Here is a 19,880-nt window from a genome sequence, read left to right as displayed (position 1 = left end):
AGTAAACAAAGATGGCAGAATAGACGGACATAGGCATTATACTTTTAATACCTTTTATAAAGTTTTCTGTCTGACTATTGAAAACTAGGAAGGGACTTAGTTGTGCCGATGGGTAGACAAGAAGTAATTGTTGGATATATGTAGTGCTACTCATGGCCTGGTCACAATGTCAAGATCACCAGCCAGCTATGGTAGTCTTAGTTAACAGCTACACATACCATAACTTATGTGCCTTAAAAAAAAAAAAAATAAAATAAAATAAAATAAAGAAAAAGGTTAATGGCAGTATGAGCTTATAATAAACGTAATTTATTCTGCTTGGTACCCATTATGTCTTGCTGCATAGGAAAATAAAGTTAGACATACCTAATTATTCGTAGGCATTTTAACCTCCCCCACAGTTTTTTTAACCAAATTAAATCAATGACTTTTAAGGTATGTGGTATCTGCCAGTGTTATATATATACCATAAAACAGAGTAATTATTGTGTCTGATGGCTTATGGCAACCTTTATCCATCATTTCCCTCAACTCGCAGTGCACAACTGACCATAGAAATGGAGGGACAAACTAGCAATTATTTCCCTGCATATGGATGTGTGGATGAAGGGTTCCCTGTACCTCCAATCCCATTATTGGGAAGTACACTGAGTCTACAAATAAGACATCATTGAATGAGAGAGGTATCATAAGATGACTTTTTGAAATGCATGTTGTGTGGGTAGTCAGGATGTCGAGCCAGGTGAGGTGGGAGAACAATTCATCCAAGATCAACTGTACTCACACAAACAAGTTTGCACCAATAAGGCCAAAAGAAGCACCTCTTCCCAACACCATATCTCAGCTGTGTTGCAATTGAGGGACTTCTAGTTTGTTTTATTGTGTAGAGGAAAGATTGCTGGTGAAAAAACACCATGAAGTTTTGCATTTTTGTCTGAAATTGCCATACAGGGCATTGGTGAAAACACCTTTTTTGGGGGGGGCAAAACTTACCAACTTGGTGCATGCTCTGCAAGGATGCACTTGTCATCTAGCCTGCCCTTTAGGGGTTAAAGTCTCACTTATGCTCTACCACCCCAAAAATGGAGAAAAGTCACACTCACACTTCTAACATTGCAAAGGCATACTCAAGTTTCTCAGCATCAAGGTCAAACTGTGTCTATGGTACAGTATACTATTCTCCCATGCACAAGTAATTCTGTATTGACTGATAAAATTCCTGCTATTGAGCTGTAAGTGATTGTGATGCCAAAAGACCAGGTTGTTAGAGGCCACTTTTGCTATTCAAGACACCAGGGATCCTTGCTGCAGGAGATATCTAATGTGTGTCATCCCACTAAGAAAAAGTGTACAACCACAACACACTGGACAAAGCTTAAGCCTCCCTAAAATACAGCTGGTAAGGCTGCTAAACTACATATGCAACAAATTCTGAACACTAAGTATTTAAGCCCATCTTTGCAAAAAAAAAAAAAAAAAAAAAAAAAAAATTAGCAGCACCTTGTGACATTTTTCTCTCTCCTCAAATTCCATGCCACTTTTTATACATTGCATGGTACAATTTTTGTTACAGCTAGCCTTGTCTAGAAAGATGGGTGGGTTGGGAGGAACCATCTAATATTTCTCCTACACTAGTTAGATTTATACTAAAGAGGTAGCCATGTCATACACCAACAGATTTGTTATCTACGTTACTCATGTATTATTCAAAATTCCTCCATTAATCTCATGTTTACCCATTTAACCTTACCTGACAGCAAGTACAAACTTGATTCACCTAATGGCAGGTCTCCCACAGGACATGCTATCTCCAACAGCCTCCTTGCACAGGCCTACATCTCAGTTATCTTTGAGGTCCTTCAAGATGATTTTATTCTAAGGGTTCTTACTTTTCAATCTATCACTAAAGACACACAGAGCAAAAAAATCAGCCACTAGAATTAAAATCAACATTCTTTCTGCAGACTGTGCATAGTCATACATCTTCAATGATTAAATTGTTACAACCCTGACGTGAAATTATGTCCTTTCCTTTATGAACATTCACCCTAAGGCCATGCCAACTTTATGTTCTGAGCTTTTTAATGTCTACCTCATCATTAGTCTTTGCGATCAGACTTAATCGTCAGCATACAACTACATCCCAACATCTTTTGTGATGAAAGATGAGCTATTACAGTATGTATCTTCTCAGCCACTTCTTATGTACTATGGCTTGTTTAGGAATAAGAAACCTTTCCTCCTGTTTAATCCTGGATAGAACCATCATCTCCAAATTTCTCAAGCCCAATTCTTTATTTCAAAACTCATTTAATTAAAGTAACATCTACATCATCTATACACAACTTAGAACAGCTGTTTGTATTATTCTTCCCTTCTAAAATTTCCCCAGCTTCCATTCCCTTGCCTTTTTCCTATTTTTTTATTTTTAATTAATTAGTGTACTTATTTTATTAAAAAGTCTGTTTGCCATCTTTTACAGCAGGGTATAAGCCATTTCCAGCCTCTAATGGCAAGGGTCCATAAACACCTACAGGAAGGTAGAACCACTGGCCTTCCAATTATGTCAAGCAGTGAGATCATGACTCTTAAGCTAATGTCATTTACCTATGCCTTACTTAATTTGACAGACACCACACAACTAAAGCTTGGATCTTTTAAAGTATAAAATGGACCCCAGCCACACACTGGAATTCTGGAACTCACTGCCTGGGCACATAGTTTATGACATGATAAATCTTCCCTAATGTGATCTCCTAAGTCATTTAGATATATAAGAGAGAAGGCCTAAACTTCCCACTTTACATCACTAATCATTAATAAGACAATAGTGGATATCTATGATGTCACCAACTTTATGCTCTAGAAATAGTTGCCTTAGCATTTTCCCATGAATTCTTCCAATTAATGTTTCTAATATATAAATAATTCTTTAAAGTACATGATCATATTTTAGAGATACCAAGGAGAAAAGGTAGAATGAAAAACATTTCATGATATGTTCATCAATTTGTGTGTGTGTGTGTGTGTGTGTGTGTGTGTGTGTGTGTGTGTGTGTGTGTGTGTGTAATATATATAGAGAGAGAGAGAGAGAGAGAGAGAGAGAGAGAGAGAGAGAGAGAGAGAGAGAGAGAGAGAGAGAGAGAGAGAGAGAGAGGAGAGAGAGAGAGAGAGAGAGAGAGAGAGAGAGAGAGAGGAGAGAGAGAGAGAGAGAGGAGAGAGAGGAGAGAGAGAGAGGAGAGAGAGAAAGCTTATCAGTTGTACACAAATGCTGCTTAAATGCCATTGCTTTCGAATCTGTGTTGTAGCTTGATTTCCACAGTGTTTTTGGTTTGTGAGGTCAAAAAAAATCCAAATTATACTGATATGCCATCCTTTATGTTGATGAGGATGCAGGGCTGGTGTACCAAAGAAACATTCAGGAAAATTAACATATATTCATTTCAACACCTAATACTACACTGAACACATACTGAAAGAAACTTTATTCAACATACATATATAAGCACAAAAAGTTTTGTGTGTGAGTGTGTGTGTGTGTGTTTATGTTAAAAGCTTAAGGAAAAACAGTTCCTCTGAAAAACTGCCAGCATAAACCCGCCAGGTGCCTGGTCCATATGTGAAAAAATTCTCTCATTTCCATTGCCAGAGAGAGAGAGAGAGAGAGAGAGAGAGAGAGAGAGAGAGAGAGAGAGAGAGAGAGAGAGAGAGAGAGAGAGAGAGAGAGAGAGAGAGAGAGAGGAGAGAGAGAGAGAGAGAGAGAGAGAGAGAGAGAGAGAGAGAGAGAGAGAGAGAGACTCAGCACATCACAATTTGCAATTCCATTAATTGTCTTTACTGGATCCTGACTAACAATGGTTCAAGTAATGATATTTCCCAACTTAGAGTGTTTACTAAAATGTAAGTCATCTTTTACCCCAATATATGTCTGAATCATAACCACAAAGAACAAAAATTTACTGTACTGCAAGGGCTCAGGAACTAGACTCGTGTTGCGTTGGATAACGCTACATGTAACTATAAAACGGACTTCAAAAGCTTGTCAGGCCATATATGGTTCTGTTTGACAAAATATAGGCAGTGAAAGATCAGTCAATCCACACCCTCAAGCAGCCAAGAACAAAATGACACTCTTAGCATGTGTGGAGGGCTACTAAGTGGTTCTCCTTGTGCATCCCTGCTTCCAAGAGTACTGTGCATATCACCATTACTCACCCCAAAAGGAAACAGGAAGCATAGAGGTGATTTTAAATACACGTGTGACTTATTAGCTGTTATGACTCTTTATAACTACTACTTTATGTATATGTATCAATTTTTTTCAGAATGAATTATACAAGAAAAATCACATGATGGCCATACATATCTGCATAAACACTGCAATTCTGACACACATACCTCATCTCATGGATGTTATGTTATGTACATGAAAAAATGTCCAATTAGCAGGAACATCATACACATACAAAGTGTACAGACTTGATGCACAGGACTTCACTGATTATCCACATACTTAAAGGATACTTGTTCATTTAAAAATGTACCACATGAGAGATTCAACAAATGCAAGGGCAAAAAAAGTCTTTGGCACCTGGTGGGTCAAGATAACACTGGAACTATTTTATGCACAATAATGCATATTATTAAATTCATTCATATGTCTAAGGCAACATTGAAAGTTTCACCAAAATCCCTAAAAGAAGATGACCAACACTCAGTAAGGAAAGCCAGATCACCAGTAGAACAGTCATGACAGAACCCATACTGGCAATCAGGTATAAGTTTGTGAAGTAATAGATGTTAAAGAATCTCCCTGTTTGAGGACTGATTAAAAAAAACCTTTTGAAAGGCAGGAAATTGAAGTAACTGAATAGTATTTTGAAAGGCTAGAGCAGTCATCCCTTTTAAAAAAACATGCTGAATGTAGCCAAACTTCCACCAGGAAGGATATGTAGATGTTGACAGACAGAATTGGAAGAGTTTGCAAGGTGAGAGCACAGACCCCACAGTTATGGAGAAAGACAGGAGGGATCCCATCAGGTCCATAACCCTTCTGAGTGTTAGGACCCAGCAAGGATATGAAAAATATAAACAGGAAGAATCTTAATAGGAGGGTGGAGAATATGGAGGAACAAGCCCTGAATTATCTAGAGTAATTTTTAGAAAGGTCTAAGCAAAAAGTTCAAATTTAGAGATAGATGAGATGGCAATGGTCCCAACAAGATGAAATAGAGGGAAAGATGAAGAAGAGTTGTAGGAAATATTTATAGCTAGGTGCCAGAAGGTGTGAGAAGAGTCTGATCTAGAAAGGTTTAGACATTTTCTATTGATGGAGTTTTTGGCCAGTTGAAGAATAGTCTTGGCATGATTCCGTGCAGAAATGTAAAGCACATGAGTTTCAGAAGATGAATGGCTCAAGTACCATTTGTGGATCATCTCTCTATCATGTATGACATGAAAACAAGCTGGGTTAAACCAAGGTTTGGAAGGTTAACGGCAAGAGAAAGAGTGAGGAATATACCCATCCATGCCAGAAACAACTTGACACAAAGAGATGGGTTCCCTAACATGGAAGCAGTAGTAATTCTTAGGAAAACCAGAATAATAATGCCTCAGATACCCCCAATTAGAAGAAAATAACAAGGCACCTCCACTTTAAGAGGATCCTGAGAAGGAATTGGAGCAATAGGACAAGACAAAGATATGAGGCTGTGATTGGAGGAGCCTAACAGAGAAGATTGAATGATAGGTATAAGCAGAAGGATTAGAGGGTTAGGAAAAGTCAAAGAGTGTCAGGTGCATCCAAGATGGTCAGTGAATATGGATAAGGTGCTGCACTAATTGCTCTAGGTCATGGTGGATAGCAGTCAACCAGGTTGGCCAGTGAAGGGAGATGAATGCCCATCACCGATCAATCTGGTGAGCTAGATTGTCTTGTGTGATAATCAGTAGTACAGAAAATCTGGTAAAATAAGACTTTTTTTTTTTTTTTTTTTTACATATATAACAGGTTAGCTACTAGGATTTCCAATGGTAATTTCAATTTTTTTTTCCTGGCTTAATTTTTATATGCTGATGGAAAATAGATTGTTTCAGTATGACAACTGTTAAGCTTAAAAGAAATAAAAAAAATAAAAAATAAATAATAATAATAATAATAATAATAATAATAATAATAATAATAATAATAATAATAATAATAATAATAATGTGTGTGTGTACTTAAAAACCTTCACTGCAAAGAATGTGCTAGAACATAAGGAAATTCTTGAATCTTGATGAGAGAGAGAGAGAGAGAGAGAGAGAGAGAGAGAGAGAGAGAGAGAGAGAGAGAGAGAGAGGAGAGAGAGAGAGAGAGAGAGGAGAGAGAGGAGAGAGAGAGAGAGAGGAGAGAGAGAGAGAGAGAAGAGAGAGAGAGAGAGAGAGAGAGAGAGAGAAAAACCATAGAATAGCAGACAGAAGGCAACATATTTTCTTGTGAAAAACAAAATTCTCTAACAAAATTGTGGTACATCAGACACAGTATATATTTGAAAATATTTAAATGTTAAATATTAAAGCCAAGAAATAGCAGTCTTCATAAACATATGCATTCAAGACAGGAAGAAGATAGAACATACTGGGACATGTAAAAGTGAGCATTAAGCTAAATTGTATTCCTTTAAAGCATTCTGCATGATGGTGTCCTTCACGGCACAGAACACAAGTTTGATGTTTTCAGTATCTGTATCACAGCAACAAATATTGAAGGATCATATATCATAATAGTAATCACATAAATTATCAATGAAAGTTATCAGAAGCACATGAGTAAGATTGAGAAAATGTACAAACACAAAGTTTTACATATCATGCAGGAAAGTCCAACATGCATACAAGGAAGATGCCCAGTGCAGCATGCAAAGGAAGAAAAATAAGGTTAACTTTAAGAAAGCAAATATAACATCAGCTTGAATTTTGAGTATGAAAATATTTTGAACTAAAAAATACTTCATGCGTGAAAGTATAAGCATTAAATAATTCCCACAGCATGAAGAAATATTTCCATAAATTAAATTCAAGCTGGGCACAAAGAAACTGAAGCTCCTTTGAAAGTAAACCTGTAAGGAGAAAAGCGAAGGGGGGACAGACCATGCCAAAAATTTTCCTTAAATTCATTTTACCTGTCGCACAAGTGAAATGGGAATAGATTATCTTCTCTGGGTCAGGGTTTAACTCTACAAACATCCGTAGGATGAACTCTCGGGCTGCAATGGCATCCCTCCGTGTGCCTGTAAAAAATTTAATAAACTACAATTCCTATAAATGTACTATTAGGAGAATCCATGTAATTGATGGTCTTGCTGAGAATTATGTGTACAACATAGGAAAGATTCTCTCCCTAAGAAAACAATGTCCTAAAATAGTCATTAACTTATGTGTTCCATCATTCATAACTGATATGGATACTAAATTCCTTTACACTAAGTTTAAGTGGTAGTGTCTGTCAAAATTATCTAATTGTAGTTGTTGAATCCTTACTGTTTCTAAGCATCTGATAACCTATTTTGAGTAAATTCAATCACAAGAAAAGTCCCAGCATCTATTCTGGTATTTCTGTACTGCATTCATTAACATATACAAGATGTATTTATAACTTTATTTAGTTGTCCACAGTACCTGTAACTATGACTCAAATGAAATGGTTATATGGAGAAAACAGCATTGACGTGATTATTAAATGAGAATTATTGTTAATGTAACAGAGAGGACAAAGTGGTGATGTCTTATCTGAGAAAAGGATATGTTGACCTAAACTTTGAAGAGGACTAGGGTATGTCACTTGAGAACTGATGATATGCAAGAAAATGAACTACGATATATTGAAGTTTGAATAAATGTTATAAGAATAAGAATATTAAGCTGGTAAACCAAATTCTACAAATCATGTTTTTCAATATTACATAAACAAGTGAAGTGATTTCCTGGCATCATTTCTACCATAACCATCTTGAGCAGTAATTCCCTAAGGAAATCACAGCATCCAAATTGTAATGTTGATGATTATATTACCTGCTAAAGTTCAATGATTACACTAAATAATTATAACTGTCTAAAAAGCTAGTTATTTTCCTTACAATCTTCATTTGTGTAACTGGAGCCATTTATAAATTTTCTATAAAAACACAAGGTAATCTATTGCAAGCTATTATGTGACCCATTATCATGTTACTTATACCCATTTCTACTATAATGTGCCAAAACACTAGTACATACTTTATCAACTTTATCTACAAAGTCAATGGCCTACATCTACTCTTGAAGCTGGGTTCACGGAGCCCAGTGAAAACATACAAGCAAACTTTAAATTTCTGATAATGGAAACTGGAAGCTTCATACTTCTGTAATTATTATGGTAATCTACTTGTTTTAATTCTACTCTGACAGACCTGTTGCACAAGTAAAGTGAGAATAACACATTCGATCTGGGTCGGGATTTTGGGCTAGATACATCTTGAGAACAAATTCACGCGCTGCTACGTGATCTTCCTTCGGTCCTGAAGACCACAATATTTATTTAAAATTATGAATTGCTACCTTAAGACTTGGAATAATATTATGGTGTGGGTTTACATCAAAACATTTTCATAAAATATATATTTAAATGAGTTGATAAATCTATCTAAGAGTAGTCTTTCTGTTATCCATTTAATATAAGAATGAAAATAGTGTTCTGATTTAAATAACATTATATACTCATATATTTAGTCATTACTAAATATATGAACAACTCCACGATAAAGACACTTACCATCAAATTCTGGAAAATAGTCCACAAGATGTGAGTACATGATCTTTTCTTCTAACAGATCCTTCTTGTTTAGGAAAAGAATGACAGAAGAATGTTGGAACCATGGGTAAGTAATGATAGTCTTGAAGAGGGCCTTTGATTCCTCCATACGATTCTGTAAATAAAAGTTAAGTTACCAATTCTATACAGCATTTTTCTAAGGGGGAGGGGAGGTGTAGGGGGAGATTCTTATAATTACAATCTAATCACCTGGTTTCATTATTTGCCTATATTAAATACATTTACTAATTGAAAACAACATGACTGGCAAAAATAGTACATAGCACATTTCTGTATTAACAGGGCAATAGGACAAATATGCTGGTTGCATGTAATGCAAGAAATAAACAAATACATCCTGATTAACTCCCTTTGTAATGACACCTCAAACCTTCATGCAGGCATTGCATGCACTCCTTCCCTTGTGGCTACTGTTATGGGCGTGTGTAATTTTAGTGTCTTCACAAGGATTTGTTAAGTATGGTGTCCAAATGACCATTGCACAGTGTAGGCTGGTGAGGATCAGTCTAGTTCCTTGTGCTGCTGATGCCTTGTGGCTATGATGTGAGGGAATGTTTTGTGATTGCGAGTGTGCAAATTCATTTGTCTTGTTTTAGTATAAAGGGACTGGGTTACACTCATTGTGTCAATACTTTTATAAAGCTTTCCCTTTAGCTGATGCAAACTACACACCTATGAACCCCTTTCATAGTCTATTCTAGATATCTACATTTCTATGGGGAGAATCTGTACTTTTTTTGTCATTCAAATATTTCCCCTTCCTCAACTTTTTTTTTCTCTCTCTTAAACATCCAGCCTTTCTTCATCCCTATAAAAACAGAAATCTCTTATTATTTCCAGTCTATTACAAAAAAAACATTTAATATTTATGTCTTCCATCTTTCTTCTTTCTGTAAGTGTTGCTATTTCAAAACTGGAGTGGAAATGTTTGTCTGATGTACTTTCCATCTTTAGTATTTTCATGATCAATTTACCATCATCATCACATCAGCTTGATGTTTTTTTTTTTTTTTTTTTTTTTTTTTTTTATGTAGGAAGGATACTGGCCAAGGGCAACAAAAATCTAATAAAAAAAATGCCCACTGAAATGCCAGTCCCTAAAAGGGTCAAAGCAGTGGTCAAAAATTGGTGGATAAGTGTCTTGAAACCTCCCTCTTGAAGGAATTCAAGTCATAGGAAGGTGGAAATACAGAAGCAGGCAAGGAGTTCCAGAGTTTACCAGAGAAAGGGATGAATGATTGAGAATACTGGTTAACTCTTGCGTTAGAGAGGTGGACAGAATAGGAGTGAGAGAAAGAAGAAAGTCTTGTGCAGCGAGGCCGCGGAAGGAGGGGAGGCATGCAGTTAGCAAGATCAGAAGAGCAGTTAGCATGAAAATAGCGGTAGAAGACAGCTAGAGATGCAACATTGCGGCGGTGAGAGAGAGGCTGAAGACAGTCAGTTAGAGGAGAGGAGTTGATGAGACGAAAAGCTTTTGATGTGATGATGATGGTAAATTGATCTTCATGTGATCATCCAGCCATCTCTACTGCAATTGACCAATTATACCACTTCACAGTTACATCTGATCCTCGAGTTCCCAGACTAGTAGGAAGGAAGCACTTGTCCTATAATCACAAAAAATCAACAACAGTACTCACATTTACCCTACATTTACCCTACTTGGTCTGACAATCCCCATAATTTACTAGTTATCCCAGAAAATACAACATAAAAGGATTTCAAATAGATTCTGAAAATAAATAAATGAAATAATAATAATAATAATAATAATAATAATAATAATAATAATAATAATAATAATGATAATAATAATAAAAAAATGAATAAAATAAATAAATAAATAAATAAATAAATAAATAAATAAAATAAAATGAAATAAAATAAATAAATGAATAAATAAAAAAAAAATAAATAATACAAACATACATACATACAGCAAAGCTGTCTCCCCAAAAGAAAGGGAGCCAAGACAAGCCACACAACTTTCACATACACATTCATTCATACCACTCCCTTAGCCCCCTGGCTCTAGACGGAAAAAAAGGAAGTTCTCCAGCTTTCAATTTACGGGGATCGGCTGCACAACTTGGACAGTTGGTCCAGAACAAGGCTCCTTCAGAGCAAATACTCTCCCCTACATCTGATTGCCCCCACACCTCCCTCTGAGGTTGCAGGGCCACATGATTCCTCATGCACTCATGACTGTTCTCCATTTGCTTCTGTTACACACCATCATTCTACGATGCTCCACAGTCAGTCATCTTCCCTTTAAGACCTCCTTTACATCATCTATCCATCCCTTACATTGTCTATCTCGCAAGTTCTTACCTGTTACACTTCATCTTAAAATATTCTTCACCAGCCTATCATCCACCATTCTCTTAACATGTCCAAACCACCTCAACACATATTACTCTGCCTGTCCTGCCAAGTACTTCTTTCTCTCTTATCTTCCATATATACTTTTGTTTTCTTCACACTAGAAGTGCTCTTCTGAAAACCAATTCTGCTATTCAGATTCAATGTCTTGTATTACCTGACAATTCAATACCTATTCTACAGCATAAAGGCAAACATAAGTACCTAGCTTTATCATATGGTTCACATTAGTTTATTCTTGATTACATTATTCACTGCCAGAAAGTTTCTAACTTGGAATTCCTTTCATGGAAAGTCATATGCCCTGAAAATATTTCTTTCAGATTCCACTATGATTACAAGTTTACACCACTTTAAAGAGTCAAAAGATTTTTCAATGATAAGCAAATTCTTTGCAAACTGGGGAGAGAGAGAGAGAGAGAGAGAGAGAGAGAGAGAGAGAGAGAGAGAGAGAGAGAGAGAGAGAGAGAGAGAGAGAGAGAGAGAGAGAGAGAGAGAGAGAGAGAGAGAGAGAAACTAATACCTACATTCTAATGACCATTCTAAAATAAAAAATGCATACAACATAAATTCCAAATTCCATACCTCATTATCAGATTCGAAGAGAATCTGATCATACTCTGAGAGGGCAACCAGAAAGATGATTGAAGTGACATTTTCGAAACAATGGATCCACTTCCGTCGCTCAGATCGCTGACCACCCACATCTACCATCCTGGAGCAGGCACAAGTCATGTTATGCAGGTAAACAGGAAAGAACATGTACTTTTGTCCCTAAGGTGTTAATCAATTTCACTGCTAATCTTGGTTTCTAGTCTCAATAGTTATATGCATACACATTTACTAATCTGGCAAAAATTCTTGTGATTATGAGTTAGTGAACTTCTTTTACTAATAAATATAAATATTAATTTTAATACTTTACTGCAAACCAATAAGTCCATTTAATGACTAGGATATCATAAACTCTATTCGTAATATAAAGTACAGGGTTAGCACTACACCAATCACACCTGAAACTAAACAACCATCTATTAATGAGTCACTTCTCACTTATCCTCAACAATGTTACAGAGTGAACACAGAATTTCATTCTCAAGTTATGAAGAAGCATCAAGTACAATAAAGGAAAGGTGTCGGGAAGATCAGAATACAACGGTCTCAAGATGCATTAGAAATCACGAAGAGAAATTGTAAAATTTAGAATATTAAAAAGTAAAACCAGATGTTTAATCATATCATTTATCAATCAAATTTGATTCTTCTCAGACTATGCTCAATTATGTGACTGCCATAGGTACCACATTATGAATCATCATCATTATCAGCATTATTAGTGTCTGATATAGCTGTGCTTCAATATGGTGCTGAATATTTCAAAATGGTTTTCCTCCTGCAATGGCAAAATATTAGACAATTCTAATAGAGGTAATCTTGACAACTTATGACTTCTTTTTTTCTTATTTGTTATCCTCACATTAACAATGTTTTTATCATAACCATTAGATGTTCATGTTAACAAGAAAATATAGATCAGAGCATCACACAAACAAAAATTGTCAGCTTGAATGGTGAATCTCAAACTATAAAATCACTAGCAGTAGTAAACTATCTCAAACAATTTTAAAATCACTAGTAGTAGTAAAATATCTCAATTTGCAAGGTAAGTCACAAGTTATGACCTTGCTATTTAGCAGGAGTGGAAGGCCAACTATTCTGCATTCCTTGATGTGTATCTTGTTTTGCAGTAGTGGAAAACCAACAATTCTGCCATCCTGTGTATGTGTATGTGTGCGTGTGTGTGTAAAATGAACTCTAAATGTAAATCCATAAATGCTCACACCTTCAGCCATCTGATATTAGTTCAAATATCTACACAAATTTATATAAACAGCAAACTTCCACTTAAATAAAATCCATACATCTGAATTCACACACTCATCATCAATCTTGCTTTCAATAGGCATGTTCATACTAATCTTTGAACAGCAGGTTACCAATGTAACCTGTCCTCAGTGATAAATTACACAACTCAGAAGACAGGAAACAACATAGGCTGTAGTAACACCAATTTGCAGCAATATTCCTGTCATATATGGAGCCAAAAATGTTCCATCAAATAACCCTTGGGATTATGTTTTTACAACTCTCAAAGAAAAGTATACATTATAGTAAATCTATTTTGTACTGTGTGATCAAGTATGGTCCCCTTGGGGATTAGGCTTTCCACTGCCCTGCCACATCTATCTCTGCAGCATCTAAGGTGATCTGAGAGTAGCCTTGCCTTTAATTAAAAGTCCTCTACTGGCCTTTTCTTCTAAGAAGTATACATATTTTGTCATGTAGATAAGCTCCTTCTTGCTACTGTGAAGCACACAAAGACACATGGCAGGTGCAGGAAGGGAAGTTTTATTGTGGATGGTGACCAGACGAAGTGACTTTGGTCATCTACCTCCACTTGACCTGTGGTGTGAACCATGGCCAGTCACTATGTGACATTGACAATGTTGGAAAACAGCGATGTCAAGTGTTATGGTATATATACCAAAATCATTACAATTATTGTCAAAGAAATTATGCAATCACAATATTTTCATCCTTATTAAAGAAAGGGATGTATTCAGATTCATGTTGAAGCAATAAATAGTTAACATGTCACATAGAAAGATGAGTGCTGTGACTAACATGGCTGAGTGATGAGCAGGAGAATCCCCAAGGGGGGCACACCTAAATGCTCAGTACAAATTTTATCTACTATAGTATTGCAAGGGAACAATACTGGGTGACATGGAGATTTCACATATTCCTTGGTAGTCTATGGAAACCATAAACACTTCTGTTCTCTTTAGGAAATGATACTCCCATAAATGCCTTTCCTTTTTTTCCCCTTGTAAAGAACATAACAAGTAAACCAATATCAGCATTCATTGTGCCTTGTTTTTGTCATTATCCAAGTTGATCTATGGACAAAAATATTTAAGTACTGAAACTTTTTGCTTGTTATTTTTTCCCATTTGCTTTTGGCTCTAAATGCATTTGGTAAATAATGTATGATGGCAGTAATATTTAAACAAAAGAGACTAAGATATATGAGTTTTAGTTACTGAAAGTTTAATGTTACTGGTTACTATTTTATAAATAGTTCAAAACAAGAACAGGCTGTTGAGTTGGTGTGAGGAGCAAGCAAATAATGGATGACAATATGAAATTCCACTCTGACAAAAATAACTATCTTTTAATTATTTTACAATGAGAAATCATTTAAAAAGTTATTTTTCTCTCTTGAAATGGTTGTGGCATATACGTATATGCATATTTAAAACTTATCAGAAAAGATTCCATGAGGTTCACCATAATAGCATTAAAGATATGAAATACATAAATAAACAATGAATTAATAATAAAAATAATAATAATAATAATAATAATAATAATAATAATAATAATAATAATAATAATAATAATAATAATAAGCTATACTCGTTAACTATTTGGAGTAACTGTAGATTGTTCTTTCAAGATAAAGTGAAAAACTTCAGTCATGGCCAGGGATTTCAGAGGGAAAAAAATGTAAGCATGCATGTTCACAAAATATGGCAAATGCAAATAATTACAGATGCATAATTAGTATTAAAATGCTTCTAGTCACTGGAGAGAGAGAGAGAGAGAGAGAGAGAGAGAGAGAGAGAGAGAGAGAGAGAGAGAGAGAGAGAGAGAGAGAGAGAGAGAGAGAGAGAGAGAGAGAGAGAAATAAATAAATAAAATAAATAAATAAATAAAAAATAAAAAAATAACTCATAACTCCCAGTGGCTGGTGTGAGGTATTGTTGACACACGCCAAACCATTCATGCTACCTATATGTCTTGCCACTTAACTTCATCTCAAAGATTAATTTAGTGAGTAGGTATGTAATCACTACAGAGCAGTAAAAAACAATCTTCCTGAGAAATTTTCATGACTACACTACTTCTCAACTGATACCCTTTATGCACTGAACTGCAGCATCTTTTTTTTTGTTCCTGTTTCCCATATCAATGGGGGAGAGAGAGAGAGAGAGAGAGAGAGAGAGAGAGAGAGAGAGAGAGAGAGAGAGAGAGAGAGAGAGAGATAAATAACATAGCTATAAGTAGCTCTTAAATGTTGACAATTTTTAAAACAATTTACAGACAAAAGCACATTTCAATTAATAAGAGCTTAAGCATCTCTTTAATCTGTACTTTTCTGTGAAAGTAATGTAACTTAGAATGTGTTACTGAAAACAGCAAATTCATTCTTTTGTGAATAATTATTGTATTTTCTGGCATACATGGCACTATTCTTGTATATACAATATTAAAAAAGTATATATATAAGCATCATCCTACATCCGATGATGCCTAAAGATCTTATGTTAACTTTTGCAGTTAGAATAAATACATTGTTGCTGCAGTACTAGTAAACCAAGCTTCGAACATCTACCTAATAAATCTAGTCTAGTAGCCCATAAAGCAATATACTCCGAAGATACACAAGTCCACACTTGAAATACTCATAACGGGTAGCATGGCCCTTTTCATTAGATATCCTATTCCCATCATAGAGATATGCTCTTCTTTACCTGCTATATCAAGGAGATGGATCTAAAATTATAACAAGAAAAATAAATATGATTATCACCGATGACTTTGAAACCAAGCAGAATTTCTCTGTGCTTAACTTTCTATTGAATTATTCCACTGTGTTTTAGACTGTGGTAATCTTCATGCTTATGCCTTTGTAAATAAACAGCATATGACTTATTTGTCCAGCTCTACAGGGAAACATCAATGTTTTCTGCAGTCTCTACTCTTAATTCCCAGGCTAAGATTCATCCTTGTAAAATAACTTTCTCTCTCTCTGTAATGTGATAATAAAGGTGGCCTTAAAAAATATACTGAACACTGATAACTTAGATGTGAAGTGGACCCTACACAGCAAACTATGCACTGTTTAAAATCTGGTGGACAGGAAGGGCTATATCTAGCCATTTTTGGGAGGGTATACAAGAGCTGAGAATCAGAAAATGGATTTTTAACACCATTTCCTTTGTGACAAGACTTAGGCAATATGTAGAATATGTTGTATTTGAATATATTCAAACAAACATTCTATGCAGTTGGGTTAAATGTAGTGCAGGGACCAAGCTCAGAAAGAAATTAACAGAAGCTAACAACTGGTTAAAATATAATTTACAGCAGAGCTATCAATCTTCCTTTCAAATTATTCCTACAAAATCTAAATAAACAGCATGTGCCTCATGTGCCAGAAAATACTAAAATGTATAATAATGCTTCATGGTCAAAAAGGTAAATCATTGCCTCAAAGGATTTTCCAATATGGTTATCTTTCTTGTATGTAAAGAACAATTAATGTTACTATTAAAGTGAGCCTAGAAAACTAAAAGCTCACAATGTCAAAACTTAACATAAAGTAATGCAACTACAAACATTTGCCCATTAATCAAAACTAAACTTCTTAATATATGACAAGGTTTTTCTATATTATGAAAGATGGCAGCCATATGAAAATCAAGGCTGGTAGTCTATGTGTACTGATACCTGCTGGCAATGAGTCCTCTGAGCTGAAATTCAAGATGTGCATTTTTTGGGGGAGAAGGTGTTACATAAATGTAAGCAACTATCAACAAATAGTTATGTACTACCATGCCATCAGGTATCACATGTTAATGTGACAGCATTCATATTTTCAGATTAGTAGATAGATAATGATGTACACATTTCTGTTCACAATACAAAGTAGGAAAGTCCATCTGGTTTCACTCATACACCAATTAAAGAATAAAAACCTCTACACACTTTATACTGTACAAGGAGGATAAGTGGGAAGTGACTACTACAACTGCCAAATACTGCCAACATTTACACAGGTTAGACTCAACAATAAAATAAATAAAAACATGAAGAGAATGAAGGGTGAGGAAACGTGGAATGTTTTTGTAACATTTCACAAGGAATGCTGGTTGTAACCGATTCCTGCAGGCTTCAGGGAAAATAAATGTAATGGTCTGTGTTGAAACAAACAGTGGAGACAAACACTTGAGAGTTACACTTCACTGACACATCAATCTAATCATCCATATATATATATATATATATATATATATATATATATATATATATATATATATATATATATATATATATATATATATATATATATATATATATATATTCCTCCAGTTTGGTGACAATCTGTTTGGAAAGCTCAAAGATCTAGTATTCTAGGGTATTCTGTGCCTGTGTCTGACAGCCAAACACATCTATGAAGTCTGAATTCAAAAGCAAATCATAAGCAATTTTCGAATAACAGAGATGATGAATCTTACAAAATAACTGATTAAACCTTCCTATTATGATTAAATTAATTAAGTTTCCCATGAACATATTCATCATTATTATCATCATCAACCCTTGCAGGAAGATGGTCAAGACATCATAGCATGTCTCCCTGTAATGACTGGGAGCAAAAATTGTCAAGTTGCACATAACTGTGCTATTTAGCAAGTTGCCAACTGGTAACAAAGACTGGCTTATGCCAAAATAATTCCTTCAGATAATAAACTACATCATCCCAGAGATAAAAAGTTCCTCTAATTCTTTGTAGATCACAGCAAGCTGCTAAACAGGATGGGAAAACCTTTCCCTGGGATTCAGGGATACAACACATTTTTTTTTTCTTCTATAGGTTCTTTGGTTGCCACTTTACATGTGTAGATATTGACAAACTATAGAAATAAAAAGGATAAAACTTGACTACACAGAACACGGCACCAGCACCAGTCAATTGTTGACCATGCAAGCCCACACTACTCCAACCTTCTTGATGGGTCTTGAGTTAATGTCTCTTTCTGCCCCACTACTATGAACACAAACTTAAAAAATTACTAGTTTGGTTAGTTAGAGCTTCATCATCTCCTTAAATGCAGCTCATTAATGTTATAGTACACCTGAATCACTTTGGAACATTTCTGTTTTCTAATTTGCATGTTTTGAAGGGATTGTTGTTTTCAGTACAGGAAATGGAGAATGATAAAAGACCATCTCATCAGTTCAAATAATGAGTGGATTGACTTTTCACTGATTATAGGACTGGGTTACAGATCCAATGACCTTCACATTGCTTACAACTATCACTTTCACTACAGCTTTGTTCCTCTCTTATAATAAATTGGATGCCTATTGCCTTCCCTTTGCTGAGTTTACATACATCCTTGCTTACAATGAAGTTACACACCAATCACCCCATCAAAACAGCAGATTGCAACTTCAAGATGCATTTTTTTCCTTTACAAAACCAAACTTGGTTTCAGTAGCCTGGTTTCAGTGCCTATCAATAAGCACAATCAATAAAGCTGGTTTACTGACAATGGCAAAGTAGGGGCACCTCTCTAGCTTGAACTTAAGACAAAACAAAAATAGTTGAAGACGAATTCATACCTATAAAGAAGGTTGGAGTAGTGTGGGCTTGCATGGTCAACAACTGACTGGTGGCATGTGCTGTATAAACCAAATTCCACAAAAGTTGCTTTTTTTTTTTTTTTTTTATAACTCTTACAATGTATCTGGCATTGGTAGCTCAGTGCTGGTAAAACATGCACCATAAACCTCCACAGTAGTTGTAACCAAAACAACATGACTGTGAAACTGCTATGAAATATTTTTCATAAATGTTCTGTGACAGTGTACCAATTGTACAGCTGACCATTTATTTTTATTTTTTTCCATAGATCAGTTTTCCAGATTTTGGGAAATTCAAATATTTTCTTCAAATAAAATATTAACAATAAAATAATGACAAAAGATCAATAACCCAAATTAAAAAAAAAATTCTATAGAATGCATATTGCTTTTGCACCATTATAAAACTTAACAATACTGTGTACCCACAACTAACTTAACTTGGGATGACATCAGATTGCAGCCTATAACAGACTGATTTCACCAGTCAAGAGACTTCATATGTCCATCAAGGGACTCGTAATCTGATGCTACTTTGATACCCTAGTCATCCAGTGACCTTGGGTGTTCTTATCTTTTCTTTTCTTTTCATTCTTTTTCATGTCTTGTTTGATATGGTCTTGCATAAGTCTCAAAGATATCTTGCAGGAGAGATTAGTAATGGACAGGGTTTCTTCCATATGATTAAACCCTTGGGTTTGTGTAAGACCTTGTTTTGCAGGTTTTTCTCATCACAGATTAATAACTTGTTGCCAAACTGGAGGGCTTACTGCATATATATATATATATATATATATATATATATATATATATATATATATATATATATATATATATATATATATATATATATATATATATATATATATATATATATATATATATATATATATATATATATATATATATATATATATATATATATATATATATATATATATATATATATATATATATATATATATATATATATATATATATATGGATCTGACCATTGTATACAATAGCAAAGCAAGCCATGAAAACTGAGTCTGTTAATGACTAAATAATAAGTGTTCTCCCACATAATCATGCAGTTACATACATTGTCAGGAAGCATAATGTGCTTTAAGACATAATACTGCGGCATTCATTTTAGAAATACATTTAT

At 34.9% G+C, this 19,880-nt stretch overlaps 1 protein-coding gene across 6 annotated transcripts in view; it reads right to left on the bottom strand.

The window, feature by feature from the left end:
- Nucleotides 1–19,880, bottom strand: part of LOC135100822 (guanine nucleotide-binding protein G(q) subunit alpha) — a 46,222-nt gene that overhangs the window by 6,621 nt on the left and 19,721 nt on the right. For 4 of the 6 annotated variants that reach the window (XM_064004190.1, XM_064004192.1, XM_064004191.1 and 1 more), the window contains exons 5-7: nt 11,819–11,948; nt 8,792–8,945; nt 7,164–7,271 (exon numbers count right to left, since the gene is read on the bottom strand). In XM_064004190.1, the coding sequence (XP_063860260.1) occupies nt 7,164–7,271; nt 8,792–8,945; nt 11,819–11,948 (392 nt within the window). Of the gene's footprint in view, nt 1–6,414; nt 6,725–7,163; nt 7,272–8,429; nt 8,538–8,791; nt 8,946–11,818; nt 11,949–19,880 lie in introns of those variants that run through there. The other 2 variants (XM_064004194.1, XM_064004193.1) reach the window with 1 other exon arrangement.

The sequence above is a fragment of the Scylla paramamosain genome, chromosome 5, assembly GCF_035594125.1.
Source record: "Scylla paramamosain isolate STU-SP2022 chromosome 5, ASM3559412v1, whole genome shotgun sequence".
NCBI classification, from domain to species: Eukaryota; Metazoa; Arthropoda; class Malacostraca; order Decapoda; family Portunidae; genus Scylla; species Scylla paramamosain.
Note: the sequence above shows the minus strand (reverse complement) of the source record. Positions and strands in the feature narration are given on the sequence as shown.